The 15896-nt window shown below is 41.9% G+C and overlaps 1 protein-coding gene across 1 annotated transcript in view; it reads left to right on the plus strand.

Moving 5' to 3' along the window:
• The first annotated feature begins 1294 nt into the window (after positions 1–1294).
• Positions 1295–15896, plus strand: part of LOC128711885 (tyrosine-protein kinase Dnt) — a 52928-nt gene continuing 38326 nt past the window's right edge. Inside the window, exons 1-2 of the mRNA XM_053806772.1 lie at positions 1295–1454; positions 14068–14195. Of these exons, the coding sequence (XP_053662747.1) occupies positions 1301–1454; positions 14068–14195 (282 nt within the window). The 5' untranslated portion in view covers positions 1295–1300. The remainder of the gene's footprint in view (positions 1455–14067; positions 14196–15896) is intronic.

A 15896-nucleotide genomic window follows, 5' to 3' on the forward strand; every position in this document is an offset into this window, starting at 1 on the left:
AGTACCTTCGAAGAAAGTAGCCGGATGGTTTTATCGTTTCCTAGACAACGGAATTCAAGGGTTGTTCTTTTAAAGAATTTATCGCTACTCAGCAATATGGCTATGGTGATGTAGGAGCTGCATGGACGCACTCACCCGGTGGAACCTCGGTTTGAATTTCCATGCGAAACCATATTTTTAATCAAATTACACGGACAGGCAAATTAATCATGCCCGCAGTTGCGTGTCCGTGTACGTACACGCATTAATATCTAATTGCGTACAAGCGAAAACAACCAGATGAGCACCGGCACTCGTCGACCGGTGTCGGAACTGCACTCCGACGCTGCACTTTCCCCGCGCGTCCCCTTCGGGCAGGATGGGTGAGTGAGTGAGAAATAATTCATTACGTGAAGTTCGGCTGGATGAGCCAAACAGGATATCATCGGGCTCGTTTGTCCCACCCCCGGGGCTGGACCGGGTGGGTGAACTGGGCGCTATCTCTCCAGACAGTATCACGGATTCGGATTATGTGCTCGAATGAAATGATGGTAATTAAAATTTCAAAATTTTAATCCAATCGTGATGAATATTCATCAAGCATTGGCCGTCAGACAGAGGCCCAGACCCAGTGACAGTGTGTGCGTAATTGCGGACGCAAACGTGCCGTCCTATCGGTGTGTGCCGTTGCGCTATCGGGAAGTGTTCTCTGCTGGGCTATAAAAGCTCTCGATGTGGGGACGGGCTTTTCGAAAGACCCTAAGTGATCCCTTGTTGGCCGGTAATTAGTTGGCGCGATTGTGATGAGTGCTGAATGTGTCCAGAATGATGCGTTGTACGAAGGTTTATCTACCTTAAAGTGAAAAATTTCATGCAAAAATGTTGTGAAAATAGTTTGCAATAGTTCATAATGTTTGTATCCATTTCTATCGTAGCAAACAGCGTGCTCTAAAGTGGTTCCAGTGGAATATTATTGTTCTCCTGCAAAGTAGGCAATGAATTCCTTCCGTGTTTTACTCTTGCTGTGACAAGTGTTTTGCTTCCCAGGATGAAAAGGTCCCTGTGCCATTCCCACCCTATCTTATAGCTCCGATATACAGCGGTGCATCTTCGTGTTCTTTTCTGCTGATCGGGTGCACTACTACTGCTGCTGCTGCTACTGCTACCACCGCTTCTCTCACTGTCCCGTCCGTCGAAGCTGATGCCGAACCACGTTGCCATGGTTGCATCCTGCCGGAGCAGCTAGAATGTGTGTACGGTCGCTGTTGTGAGAATGCCTTAAACGTTTGTTGTGTCGTGTGGAGCTGCAGAAACAGAAACCATGGCCCTGCGGCGACCGCTCCGTAGCGTCATCGGAACGTCTCTCATCGTCTGGCGGTTGCTATTGGTGACGGTTCTGCTCTGTGGATTACCCAGACCGGTTACCGGCTACTTCGATCTCTTTCTCAACCACTCGGAAGTGATCAAACTGATGGGTAAGTTTTGCATGTTCGCCGAGAGACTGCATGCGCTTCCGAGCGGAGGCTAATTGAAACATTGGAGTAAATTCGAGCGACCGGTTCGAAAACACAATCTTCGGCCACAACAATTACAGCAATTTTGCTCGGGTCAGGTAGCAACTGTTAACCTTCAACATTAATCCAGCGACCCTTTTTACCACCCCGATCTCAGCCTGGGTGAAACAATCAGCAAAACTTGTGGTGACTACCCTAAACCCCAAATCACCGCAGAAAATAAATCTTGCCACCTCCCCCCTTTTCGACCAGATTCGTCCACCGTAAATGTAAATCAATCAAGCAAACGTACAACCATTTTCATAACTTTGATTTCCTTTACCCCACTATTCCTCCTCCTCCACAATTCCACGCCTCCACTATTCCCCTCTTTCCCACCGCAAATACACACGTGGCCGTGAGTGTTCCGAAAAAGATGAAAGGGAAATTAATGTTAAGGGACGGAATTCAACCGGACGGTCAGAGTGCTTAGTTTTGGGGCCGGGTTTTAGCGGCTGGATCCCTAGAGATAGGGTTGGGTAGACGCATTTCCTGCCCATCGGGGAAACCCTTTAACCCTCCGTTCGGTCTTTAAAGCATTATCCGCCGCGATGGTATGCCCACACCGTCGCCGGACGCATGGAAAACAAGGAAACGATAAATCTTTTGGTGGCCCGATAGAGTTGTTTACTTTTATCGGTGTGTTTGGAGCGGGAAACATGATGGAATGTTTTGTTTCCATGATGTTTTTAAGCGGGTTTGCTTTACCACAGTACAGTCATTGAATTTTTGTACATCTTCTTGGTGAAAATGTTCAGTTATTGCTATTGAAAGTTTGTAATAAAATTTAAATTAACTCGAGGAAACTACATATTAGTATTTATACACCTGATTAAAAGCGTGTTATGCTTCAACCTTGACCTGTAAATGTTAAAGATAAGACTGTTTAATGCTTACCCAACTTACTTTCAACCTGGACCGAGGTTAAACAAAGGCGTACTATATATTTAACCTAAAGTTTACCATCCACTGCGCAAGATTATCGGCCCAGTTTTCCCGGATTTAGGTTCACAAAAATCCTTTCCCGACCTGACCAATACCGTAATGCGCCCTTTCCCAAACGACGAAGCGAAAAGGACACTTCCCAGAAATTTAACTTCACACTTAATAACTCGTTACGGGTGAGGAATTATTTATAGCAACCGGACGCAAATGAATCGTTTGCTGCATAAATTATGCCTAATCAATATTCATCAGCCCATCCCCAGATCGCCCCACCGTCTGTGGAATCGGTACGCACGCCATCTGAACCGGTTCCCATCATTATCGACGGCACTGCTAAAGCTCAGTGACCACACAAAACACGCACACACACACACACATGGATGGGTACAATTTTCCCCCTTCTTCATCTCGCGATGTCCACGCGACGGACTAACGGATGCTAATAGTCCTTACCACAAACACATTTTGCTGTTGCCGACGGGACAAAATTAAGCATTCAAACGCAAAAATCGGTTTTGTGAGCAAGTGGTTCCGACAGCAGTGATCCCCCCAAAGGGGCACTTAACGTATACCGCAGGCCACAGGATAACATCGCATTTAGTACGTTCGGAACGAGAGAAAAAAGTGGAGCTAAGTATCGGTACCGATTGCGTACTTCCAAACGGGCTAGGAGAATAAAAGGATGTCTGGTATTGGTTTATTTAGTAGATGGATGGGTTAAACCATTTGCAAAACAGTATTTGATTTATGAAACCGAATAATGCCTTTAAAAGATAATGGATTGATTTAAGATTTTTTATTAAACCATTTTAAATATTGATCGTTTCATTGGGTGAATAAATGAGTTTGTGTAATTTTAACGTCAGTTGTCGTCCTTAGCTTATTATATGTTTATTAAATCTGATGAACACTGTTGATTTTAGGTATAATTGTAAGACTTGCCTGTCTGCTTTCGTCCACTTTATGGACGAGTCAAAATTACCAAATTTTGTATTCAATAAAGCAGTTTTCCCAGGAGTATTTCATTATTTCAATACGTTATTGAAATTATTATTGCTAAAATTCATCTTATTTTATTGCAAGTTTAAGGTAACCATGCTCTTACTACAGAGCTACTTATCAGAAGTGATTTACATGATTTAAAATTGGCGATTTTGTTTTGAAAGGTGAAGAACGATTCAGAGCGTCACAGAAGTTTAAGGACGTACAACTAGAGCCAATGCTTGATGAAGATCCTTAACCTAGACAAACATTGTTGAACCACCATACTTCTCGAACGAAAGACACTTTCTGTAATTCAAAAAGCCTTTTCCATTGTTTAAAAGCAATAAGGTTGATCGAGAAGGTGGGAAAAGTGGGTATCAAAAGAGCTGAACCTAAGAGACGTTGTAAGTTGAATATTCAAGGCCAGAAGATCATGCTAGTTATTTTGGTGAGAGTACGGGGTAGGTTATATTATGAGCTGCTATAAACAAACGAATTTATCGATGTCATTTAATATGTTTAAGACACGAGGTACGAGGAAGTTATTCTACAACATTGGCAAGCGCTGTCATATGTATTGCCCGTTAAAACGTACTTATAAACGCGGAAAGGCGAATCCTGCTCTATGCGGACATTGTTCCTGCGGAATATTATTTGTGCTGGTCAATGGTAATATTACCTAGCTGTCCTCTTCCCCATTTCTCCAATTTTTAACGATGTCAAATAAAGGAACGCTGCATGCAGCAGCGACAGAACCATTCTTTAATCGCAAAGAGAATGAGATGTTCGAGTGATTAGAATGAGGAGTAGAAAGCTATGGAAAATATGTTAATGTATGCTACTGCATCAAATAAATAAGACATCAATGTTTGATCAAAAATGCCAAACGCTATCAGTTGTGGTCTTAAGAATATTTGATCCATCGTATTACGTCCCAGATGTATTTTAAGGACATGCAGTGATTTCCGTCTCAGCCTTGCAGACAACAACATAACAACATAACGATAACAAAATTTGTTATAGCACACTCGGATATAATTAAATCACACTAAATGTTTTAAATTGCTTTATAAACGTTAAATATGACATTTAAATTATGGTCGAACAGAGATCATAATAAAACCTATCCAGAAGTAATTTTAAACCCCATCCTACAAACGGCGTGCGTGTACGGCTATCGTTAACCAACTAATGGCACTTCCTGCCGCGTATCTCAAGAAGTCTTTTGCGCGCACAGTAGTAACGATAACGGTGATAATGCTATCGTTCCGCTTCATGCGCCAACAATGAACAGGTGTTTGGTGATACAATCGCGCTAACGACTGTTGGGAAAATGGTGCAAGAACGCCAAAACAAATCGTTTACCATCTTTATGCTGGTTGTGGCGAAACAAAATTGCAAATGGCAGGGTGGTGGTGAAAGTACATCGCGGAAGGTGATAACGGGACGCGACAATAAAATTGTCAACCCATTAGGGGTGGGAAGAAAACATTATGGTTACAATTACGGATGCCATTCGCGCGATTGTTGGGCCGTTTACTTTTGTAAAAGATCCCACCATTAATTTGATTGGTTTGCTTCTAAACAAACATCATACGCAATATTAGTCTTGAGCCTACAGGTTAATATAAAAAAAAAACGTATCACAAAATCTGAAAAACGAGGTAAATTATGGATATTTTTCCACAACTAAAACCCTGCGTTGTGTGCTGTAAGCTCGTATATAGCAACGCTAGCGGAAAACGCGGTCCGCATTGAAATGACTGTATTAAACAATCCTACCAGTTGACTTTGGGATCCTAGTCGCAAAGTCTCAATTTTCTTAAAAGGCCCTTCCCGTAAGCTGATCGAACCGTTATCGATTTCCCCGTAACGAACCACACGCGCCGTCGTCATGTGTGTAACTAGCGTAAACACTTTCATATTTTATGGCCATTTGTCAGGGCCGGATCGTGCCGGCAAGTGATGCGTGAGCTGTTAACACAAAACTGCCACCAGCAAATGGCATTACATGGCATTGCAGATCTGTAAAATGGCCTCGGGTTGTGGGGCCCGTGATGATTATGCCGCTGCACCACACACTTACCATGGTGACTGCGCGCGAGTTGTGACGGTAAACATTACCCGGACGTTAGCATGGCGATACGTGGCAAACGTATATTGCCCGAAGTAATGAATCAGTTGCGGAATATAATTTCACAAACATATTCATGCAAACATATTGCTTTTTTTTTTGTGGGAATGCATATTATGTGGGGGGAAAAGTTAGAACAGAACATGAATGAGATGTTTTTGACGTAATTAAGTGCGCTTAATACATCTTTAAAGACAGCATAATTCCTTCCAGCACAACGTATGTATGAAAAAAAGCCAAAACAGAAAAAGGCGAAAATACTCAAGTTGTGATAATGACAACGGCTTTCGTGATGATGCCCAGTTATCTGGGCGATTTATCAATTTCACGGCTCATAAATTTTGCCACGAGCTCATAATTTCATGATTGCTTTCGCGCTAGCGCTAGCGAAGTCAATTGACCAGACAACATTTGATCACGAAGCGTGTGGGAAACAGCACCGAGAAGGGAAAAAGGCCGCATGGCTCAATGGAGAACACTTGTTTATGATTTTTATGACGCGTAATGGTTGGAAATACAATTTTAAACGGATATGTTGTAGGCTCTTTTCTTGCCATATTTGATTCGTTTCAGCTTCTTTCCGACTCACGGTACCAAAAAAAAAAGAGGAACTTTGTTTTTCCGGGCTTTCATTATTCGTGTTCCATCGATTGAAGCAAATTTGTCTGATTTACAACGCGTTCCGGCGTTCCGGAGAGGAGAAACATATTCAATATCTTCCCAACAAGGGATAACCATACTGCAATGCGACTTTCCCGTCAACAGTCAGCTTACGGGTCCATTCACGAGCAGGACAAACGAAAAACCCAACCAAACAGTCTCGATTATTGTCTGCTTTCCGTTGGCCCTGGCGGACAGGCTGCTCCCGAACGTCGTACATCTTATTTCACCATAAATCGACATAAATGTCACTTGAAATCAATTTATTATCCGCCAATATATTTATTGGCATGACGAAAATAGCGTCCCCCCAGAAAACCAGCCGCCTTCGACTCGGTGCAGTATATGAAAAATCCTTGCACAATGATCCACCGTCTTGAGACTTGGATGTCGACCATCAAGGGAAAAAGGGCGACGAAGAAAGAAGGAATGTCAATACCGGCCACCGGAAGCATCGCTTTTGTAAAGTTGCGTGCAGTGTGGTGGGATGCGCGTACGCTGGACGAAGTAGGAAATAATTTTCGTGGAAATTGATTTTTCTCCGCTCACATCTTGGTTTTTTGGGATACTATGTGGCATGTGTGGCAGCATACGGTTTCGAAGGACAATTTGAAACTTATCGTGTGGAATGATTTAGTGGTCTGGATGGCTGTTGCTTTTTAGTGTAAATTGTGTTTATGAAAATGCTATGTTTTGTTGCGCTATACTTGCGTAACATTAACCGTACAATCAAAGGATAACAACGGGGATGTACTGGTAGGAATGTCTAATGCCAGCAAGTCGGCACCTCAGTAAAAGTCTATTAAAACATAATTAGCAGCATTTGGTTCGGTTTGTGCGTGGTCCTTTCGTTTTGGTCTCAACATTATTGGAGAAGATCCTCGGTTAAAGATTCTCCATTTCAGATCTGTCTGTAGCGTCTCAGAGATATGTAGAAGACTTTAGAAATCACCAGCAACATTTTTTTGAAGGGCCCGACCATAACCTGCGGAGTTATTTTGGCATGTTTGCTCGAGGCAACAACAGACCAGAAGACCTTTCTCATTTTCCTTATTATCCTTATTGTTACCAGAATACCTTTAAAATTTGATAGTATTTCAAATTTCTTTAAGTTATGACGAAAAGGACATTTACTTTTCGATGATTCTCATTCGTTAATGGAGTTTCTTGGGGAAAATGGTGCGGCAATCGTCAACAATCGATTGTTAAGTAGATTTTGCGGATGATATCAAATTCTTGTTAGCTCTTGATTCTGGTCATCAGATTCTTAATGCTGATTAGATCTTGTTAGCAGATCTTGCCTCCTGTCGGGAAGACCGAACAAGAATTTTGGTCTTTCTCCAAAATTGAAAGGATAATGCCAAATGGGCTCTATCCGGAGGACATTAAGTGTCGTAACGTTGTCAACTTTCTTCACTCCGTAGTGTGATAATGAATACAGACGATGGTGTGAATGAAGTTGCCTCAACGATTTTCACAATGGCTGTTAATTGATTAATTGATAACATTGTCGACTTTGTTCTAAGAATAGAAACAAAAGACGATGCATTTATCGCAGAAATAATCGCAGACGATTATTTCATGTTAAAATCAACCGTAAAGTGTTATCATCAGCATGTATTGTCCACGATGACCATTGATAATCAGCGTCAACAATAGCAACTGTACTAGAACAACTAGCATGACGGGTGAAGATAAGCGTTATCTCCTGTGAAGAGGACCTCATTTTTAATGATTTTGAATAGAAAGTGTAAAGGATTGTTTTCATTCCTTCAACATGTATACTTTTTCAATATTTACACTAATAAAAGTATAATGCTAATCAATCGATTAACGATAATATGCTAAAATATAACATCTTCTTTGAGACACACAACATCAAACGTGCCTGCCATCAAAGCCTTTTTAATCGAGGTTTTGGCGAAAATAGAGTTGATGTTTGTAGATTTGGAACATGAAGGACTGGTAGATTCGGACTGGTGTTATTTCTTTCGGAGGAAATCTATTGGAGTCTATTGATTTTAATAACCGATAATGTGAAATAGGAAAATATCTTCACATAAAGGAAAATAAAATAAAGGTTTAAAGCTTTTCCCTTTTAAAGCGAGAGTTATGTGAGCTAAATCTCTCACCAAGCGAGAACAAAAGCACTCACTCAGCACGCTGTTTGACACAGAACACTAAATTATGACCCAAAAATGTACTCCTCCTTAAAGCATCGCGGGACACACACGTTTCGCTGCGGCGTCCCACATTCACGACAGCGGCGCAACTATGTCATACTCATGCACTGTGTCATGCAGAAATTTTCCTAAATATCATCATCGTTCCGTGTCACTAAGCATGACATCTCAAAAATGTCACTTTACTCTATGCGGAGCGTTCCAAATTGGTAACGGGTGCGCATGAAGTGTAGGAATCTGGAAAGGCCCAGGATGTTAGAGGAGTTTCCTCAGCAAAAATAAAACAAAATAAATTAAGCACACACATTCTGTCGCTTGTACAATCAATGTATTTCTACAATAAACCTCTGCTGTAGCTATATCTTACATACATAATCACTACGGGACATTCAGCTTCTCCGGAGGCGCAACATACACCAACCGGGACGCTTTTCAATCGACCCTTCTCGCAAAGCCGGTCAAATGGGAAAGTTTGTTTAGGGCACGAACAGCGGCAGGCTCTCTGTGTCATCATTCTAAAATCACAGCGGATGTTTGTGTTGGATGGTTCCAAAATTTATCTTGCACCATCGTGACAGTTCGTGAATTATGAAGCATGGCGGCTGCTGCAACACGGACGGATCGTTTAGCGATGGACCGAGCCGTTGGCCTAGCCGTGTGCCGTGTGCTGTAGTAGAAGTAGTAGTAGTAGTAGTTGTTGCTGTGATGAATTTGTGTCCATCCAACCGAACTAACGATTCTGTCCGGGTGAAGGAGATGGGCTCAGTTTCTGGAAGATAGGCACTATCATACGGTCGGTCGGTTGTATTCTCATCCTGACCGAGAAGCTTTTCAGGAGATGATTCTGGACAAGAACTGACTGTTAGTTTTGCGTAAATTACATGCAATGTTATTCTTTTAGCAAGAAGAATACAATTGATTGGTGATTTTAGAATTTTCCAGCGTCCGGGGTTAAATCTTGTTCATCATCATGACAATGTTTGCGAATGAATAAACTTTCATTAGTACAAAAGAAGGACATAAAGCTATCTGGCAATGATCCAAATTGTATCTTATTATGCAAACTGAACGTATGATAATTCGGACAAATGCTTTTTAGCCATCAAACTGTGTCAGAAAAATCTTGTGAAACTTTCTTGCCATACTGATTCCAAGGCAAATGGTTCAACTATAGGCAGCATGCCAACAGGAACGAGTTGAATGCATAATTTCCCTACGCTGAACACTCTCTGCTGTACGGGAATACCTTCCCATTTTCTGTCGCTACACACGGCGGTCATACAGAACGTTGCCACACTGTCCACCCACAGACCCAGTCCAACTATCCGCTACTTGCTATTCTTCTGTAAATCTCAACGCCGTAAGATAAAAACACCAACTACCTCCAGCAAATAGAGCCCATTAAACGTTATCTAAATGCAATTTATGAACAGGAACAGTGACGACACAAAATCCGACCCCAAGCACCAAAATCCCCAACACGATAGGCAAGAAGGCACTCTAGCCAACAGCTTTTGGCCAGACGCGCGAGACCAACCCCCTGAAACCGAGCTCATGTGCGCGGGTTTTGCACCCTTCGTGCCAACCATGGGGATGTACATTTGTTCTTCCTGGGGGAGGAAAAAAAGGAAAAGGAATAAAGCAGAAACGGCACACACAAAAACCCGAAATGCCAAACCTTTTATGCAACGTTGAAATTTTATGAACTTTCACTGAGGAGATGCCGTGCTTTTTTGCTTGGTTCCCGAAGTTTTTGGACGCATTTTCTTCAACTGCTCGCTCGCTCGTGGTGGTTTTTTTTGGAGGAAGATTTTTGCTTCACGCATCATAAACGCAATCTGAATATTTCATGCAGTTCGTTGTGTGTGTTTTTTTTGTTGTTGTTGCTCGACTCCGTTCGTTCCGTGTCTGTCTGTTTTAGTTTATTTGGGAGTCTGGGCGTTTGGGATGATGTGAGCGTTTGTTTCCTCTTTCACCTGCTTTATTCTCTTTAAGCGTTTTTTGCTATTTGCCGGGGTTGTTTTCTTCTGCTGCGCACTCGGGACACACTGGCTGTGTGCGTAACAAAACAATGATTTTAAAAAATGATCAAACGTAAATAAACGGTTTCCACCGTTTTCCACAACGCTTGGATGCTTGACACCGATGCCGCGGGCAAACGTTTCTTTTCGTGGTGCGCGGTTAAAATAAAAGCAAAACCTAAAGCTTTGATGTTGTACCCCTGCCATAACGGCACATGCATCTGACAGTGCGCTTATTGAAGGAGATTTTGTGTGTGTTGGAAAAACGCAAACCCACGCTCATCACAATTTGTCTGCCGATTTGGCAGCATCTTAATGTAAGCACGAATGGTTCCACAGTCATTAAAACTGAAAACGTCCAAATTGTAGCTCATTTTAACAACGATTGTTTCCATCTCGTTTGAAAGGTTAATGGCTGATCATATCAAACCACACTTTAACGATACCTTCCTGTTACGCATTGTTTCGCTAGAATTGCGTTATTTATATTGCTCTCCGAGGGGGCTGTTTGGGTAAGTAATTTGTGTTCAAAATTGAAAGGATTTGCAGCATCTTTCAAGGAACCTGGAACCACTGTTCCATCACCGATAAGGAGCTAATTTCGGGTCCAATAATTCCATATTACTTTCCACGACTTTACGTTCGGTCTCCAGTAGCAACAACCCCCTAGCACGAAGCGGTACTTTACCGGAATTATTTCAAACATTTGGATGGTGCATCTAAAATCTTTCTCCCCTTCGTGTGTTTTTTTTTTTTTTAATACACTTGCCAGCTAATTCCCTGCCCCGACAAGAGGCCGCCATAGAAAAAAAAAGGCAAAGAGCGAAAGAAAACTGTACCTAAATCCCTGCTCCGTTCTACATGACTCGCAATAATAAAAACCGACCCGAAGTACAAGGGATGAGATACTTCTCGGTGTGCGAAAAATGCGTCCATTCCCTTGGTGTCCTCTGGTTTTCGCCCCTTATAACTCTCACCGAACAAACGAGCAGGATGGCTCAAATCAAAGTTGCCGCCTTTTGTAAATTTCCTGTGTCTCTCACCTAAACGGTAAATCCGGGTGGAGTTGAGCCATGGTTCCTATTTTCAGCTTTTGTTTAATTTCAATCCACCCATCCCCAGTATCTTTCGCGCCCTCGCGATAAGACTTTGGCGCACGGTTTGCCCTTTTTCCCACAGGAACCTCCTCAACTCTCTGTCTCTCTCTCGCTCTGTCGCGCTTCATTTTGCGTTCGCAATTGCTGCTCAGTTGCTGCTGATTTCGGATGCGTGTGTATTCGGTTGGAAATATCTCGCTTGAGCCACATCTTTGCGCCAATATACATACATCCCCCCCCCCCTGGAAGGTTAACGCCAGCGGGTAAAAACATCGTCGGCAGGGTATTTGTGCCAGACGCCAGATAAGTTTTTGTGGGATTTGCCTTCCCGCTTCCAATGGCAAGGAATGTATTCTAGGTTGAATTCGTTCCCCCAGTGGGTCGCTTGAAGGCGTTCTCCAGTTTGAGCACGTCTACCACCGCTAGCCAGCTTCCGAATGATCATGCTCAAGAAAAGGACACACAACTTACGATATCTTATCTCCGAACGGCAACAGGGAACGATCGGCTGAATATGCTGCTGCACACCAGCCCGGTGGCAAACAGCAAAGGGTTCTGTATTCAATTTTCATGATAAATAAAATTGATAGTGGCGTCTGAGTGTTTTGAAACTGACTGACTGAATGGTTTCACGAAGTCCGAGAGAAGCGCGCTCGGCTGTGCGTCGTAGAAACGGCATCCATTTTCACCATTCGCTGCAAACATTTCCCAGAGCCAAAGCATGATAATTGCATTCCGGTGCGAATGTTTCGCAATTTCTCACATTGTGCCACTCACAAGTTGAGGTTCCACTTTGCCAACCCATTCCACCGTCCCCGCTCCGTGTGAGGAGGGAACACATTTTATCAATATGGTAATAGTTGGTGCAAAAGTTGGTCACTTAACATAATTTCCATCATATCGTCCTGTTTCCCGTGTGTGGTTACGCTCGGTAGCGTCATTGCGGCCAAACCACATCACTTTGCTTGATTCATTTTCAAGCTTTTGCTGTACAGGAAATTATACAGCACTGTGGATAAGCTGGGAAGAAAGTTTAAGTCCGTCCTGTAGCGTCCTCGTAGTGACAGAGCGGTGGAGAAAGTTTTACTACTGATGATGGTGAAAGTAAAAGTAGGCGAGATGGAACGGGGTTTAATGCGGGACAACCTAATGTAGGCTCTTTTTTATTCACTTATCCACTTCACTTATTCATTTATCTACTTCAAGAGGAGTATAAAATTTATGAGCATGTGAAATATATTTAAAATTTGTCATACATATTTTAATTTGTGAACATCTCTTAACTACTTTTAATAGTCACTATATTGCTTTCATTTGTTGTTGGTATGGTTTGTCGCTATTTGTTTATTCAATTATGCCTCAAACCAACTGAAATATGTGTAACTGTTTGTTGAACATTTTCCAAAAATGCGATTTATTTAAATAAATATCTCCAACATTCTATTTTACTTATCTAGAACTTATTTTGCAAACTAGACACATTATTTTTAGTCTAAAACCTCTCACTTTATGTTGCGTATTTTATTCAATGTTAAGACGTGTATGCAATCGCATCACACAGCAATTCCATTTGCCATTCTCTTAATTCCTTCCAAACACCCTGCCAAACGCCATTATACAGCGAGTGTGTAATGAACTTGCCCCAAACTATACCCTGTGCTGTGTGCCTTTCATAAGGAAATGAGAAATTTCGAGTCAAGATTCATCGCAACTTTCGGTCGCATCCCGTCACTTGCGCACCCAGTGCGGTGACGTGCCACTCCGTCCGCCGTTGTGTAGTGTTCCGAATTTCCCTTCCCGCGCTAAATTACCCAACCCCGTAACCCTATTAACCTCCGCCCACTCCGATGATGGTGTACGAAGCTGGGACACCGTTCACACGTTTTGTTGCTTAATCAACTGAGACATGTTCTGGGGGCCGCTGCCACATTCCCATATGTGTGTCGTTTGTCATTCTATTTTATGGTACCGATGTAACGTCTGTATGTAACGCGCATTTCCGACAGCTACCAAAAGCTGAGTGTTGCTGATTCAACCCGAATCTAAAAGCAAGCTTACCCACCGGGTACGATCTGTTGCTGCCAGCCCCACTATAACCCTTCCGCTGCGGGGTTGATGTGAGCTTCGGAATGGGAGCACGGCATAGGACGACGTCGCTAACAATTACGCAAGGCGCACACGTCTGACGGTGGCCCCGTCAGCAGGCAACTTCCGTGCCGAGAAAGCTTTCGGAACCTCATTACCTGCTAACAAGGGGTTAGATATTTTATTTTAATTACGTTCGAAAAATGGGAAGTTCCCCCGAACACAAAGACTACTTAATCCTCGTGCCCCGTTTTCCCGTACCATTTTGCAAATTTTCTTCACTCGGTGTTGTAATGCTACAGTTTTTCGTCATATTGCAGTCGTGTTTCATGTTTTATTTGCTGTGTACACTTTGTTACGTTTTTCAATTTGCTTTTTTACATTCTGAGAGAGAAAATGTAATTGTACATTGTTTTCTTCTTGCAGGTATCGAGGCTGATCTTTTTTACGTTCGCGATGGTGCTGTCAATGATTACGCCATGAGTTTCGTAGTACCAATGAAGCCAGGCATTGATTTTTTACGATTTTCATGGCAAAGCCGCACGGCATATCCGGTGAGTAAACAATGGACCAATAATTATTCTAATGAAGGAAACTTTTGAAGTGATATTGAGGTAAAAATTGTGTAAAGTACTTCATGGGTTAATAGCAATCATTGTGAAGGAATAGAAAACATGAAACTCGGTATTACTGAGTTGCATTTCCAACAAACAATTCACAACTTTATTGTCCTTCTTAGTAACACGACAAACCAATGTTTTCAATAAAAAAAAACTGATTCGCTTCTGACGTTTAAGTTTTGGTCATTATCATTTTTTATTAGCAACTCAGCAACTCCCAGAACAGGATTTCGTAACATACAGTACAGCTGTCAACAGTCCCTCCCAAATAGCTCTAGACATTTGTGCTTCATACGAGTCGATCAGATGACTTCCACTGGGATCGCTTATATTAGACAGACATATTACATGTTCACTCCTCTATAATTCGTGTCTAGTTCGCCGTCTCTTTTCATAAAGACGATATAAAAATATCTTTAAGGACAAAATGGTTCTGCATGGCATGCCATGATCATCCAAGTAATGCTAAACGATTAAAAATAAATAAACAATTCTGAAGTAAAGAAGATATCAAGATCAAGAGGATGATCAACTTCAGTTTCCTATCTCGAAAAGTATGCGTATACTAGGATTTTTTTTCAGTTTTGGTATGTGAAAACTAAGACTTTTTCGTCGATACAGTCGTCTAAACCAGGGGTCTCCAAACTACGGCCCGCGGGCCTCATGCGACCCTCGAGAGTCTCCAGTGCGGCCCGCGACGCTATTGCTAATATTACCATTGTAATGAAAATGTCTATTTTGGGAAAGTTGTAATATTTCTTAACTATTCAATTTAATTACTGAAATAGTTAGCAATATTTAATAATAGAAATTGCGAAATAAAAATCCCCCGAGCGCAACATCTCTCTAAATTACCCGGAAGATACAGGGTTTTGCAATAGATAGAATCTGATGAGCGCAACTTAATGAATCTTTTGAAATGAAGCTGTTTCCTTATCTGCCGGATTCAAGAGTTGAGATAGAATATTCAAAATTAATGTACGACATTTTAAACAAAGTTTGTTCTAATTATCCATTGAAACTTAGGTTTAATGATGTTAAATACTTGTGATTAATTTGCAACTTCATTTTGTATTTCAACACTTGAATCCGCCTGTACGTAAACATGCTAACCGATTTGGCATTCACTAAATTGCGCATGCGATTCCATATCCAATTTTAGCGATTCATTAAAGTTTGTAGTTTTTGTGTCTGATCTTGTCTGTTCGTGCGATTCAGTAAGTTGGATTCGCCATATCCTATCTAATGTAAAACCCTGTAATGTATAAGTGACCCTCACGCTATCATAGTTTCAACCAATGCGGCTCGCGGACTGAAAAGTTTCGAGACCCCTGGTCTAAACCATGATATATGATAACTGAAGCTGAACAAGTTCATCTCTTTGTATCTTCTTGCATAGACACTTTTTACAACTGCTGGGGTCGCTTGTATCAATTTAATTGTTCTCTTAATAATCTCCAAACCGATAATTTTCGGCAGTTGATCAACTGTTACATAAGAATCCTTAAGCCAATGAAGGTTGTTTCATTATCTGGAAAGAGTTATGGAGAGTGGTCTACGAAGTTTATTTGCCACATTCCACGGATAAGTTCTCTCTCGCGCAATGATTACTATCTTCCCTTGATGGTAGCTAAG

Source organism: Anopheles marshallii, chromosome 3 (assembly GCF_943734725.1).
Source record: "Anopheles marshallii chromosome 3, idAnoMarsDA_429_01, whole genome shotgun sequence".
Lineage (NCBI taxonomy): Eukaryota > Metazoa > Arthropoda > Insecta > Diptera > Culicidae > Anopheles > Anopheles marshallii.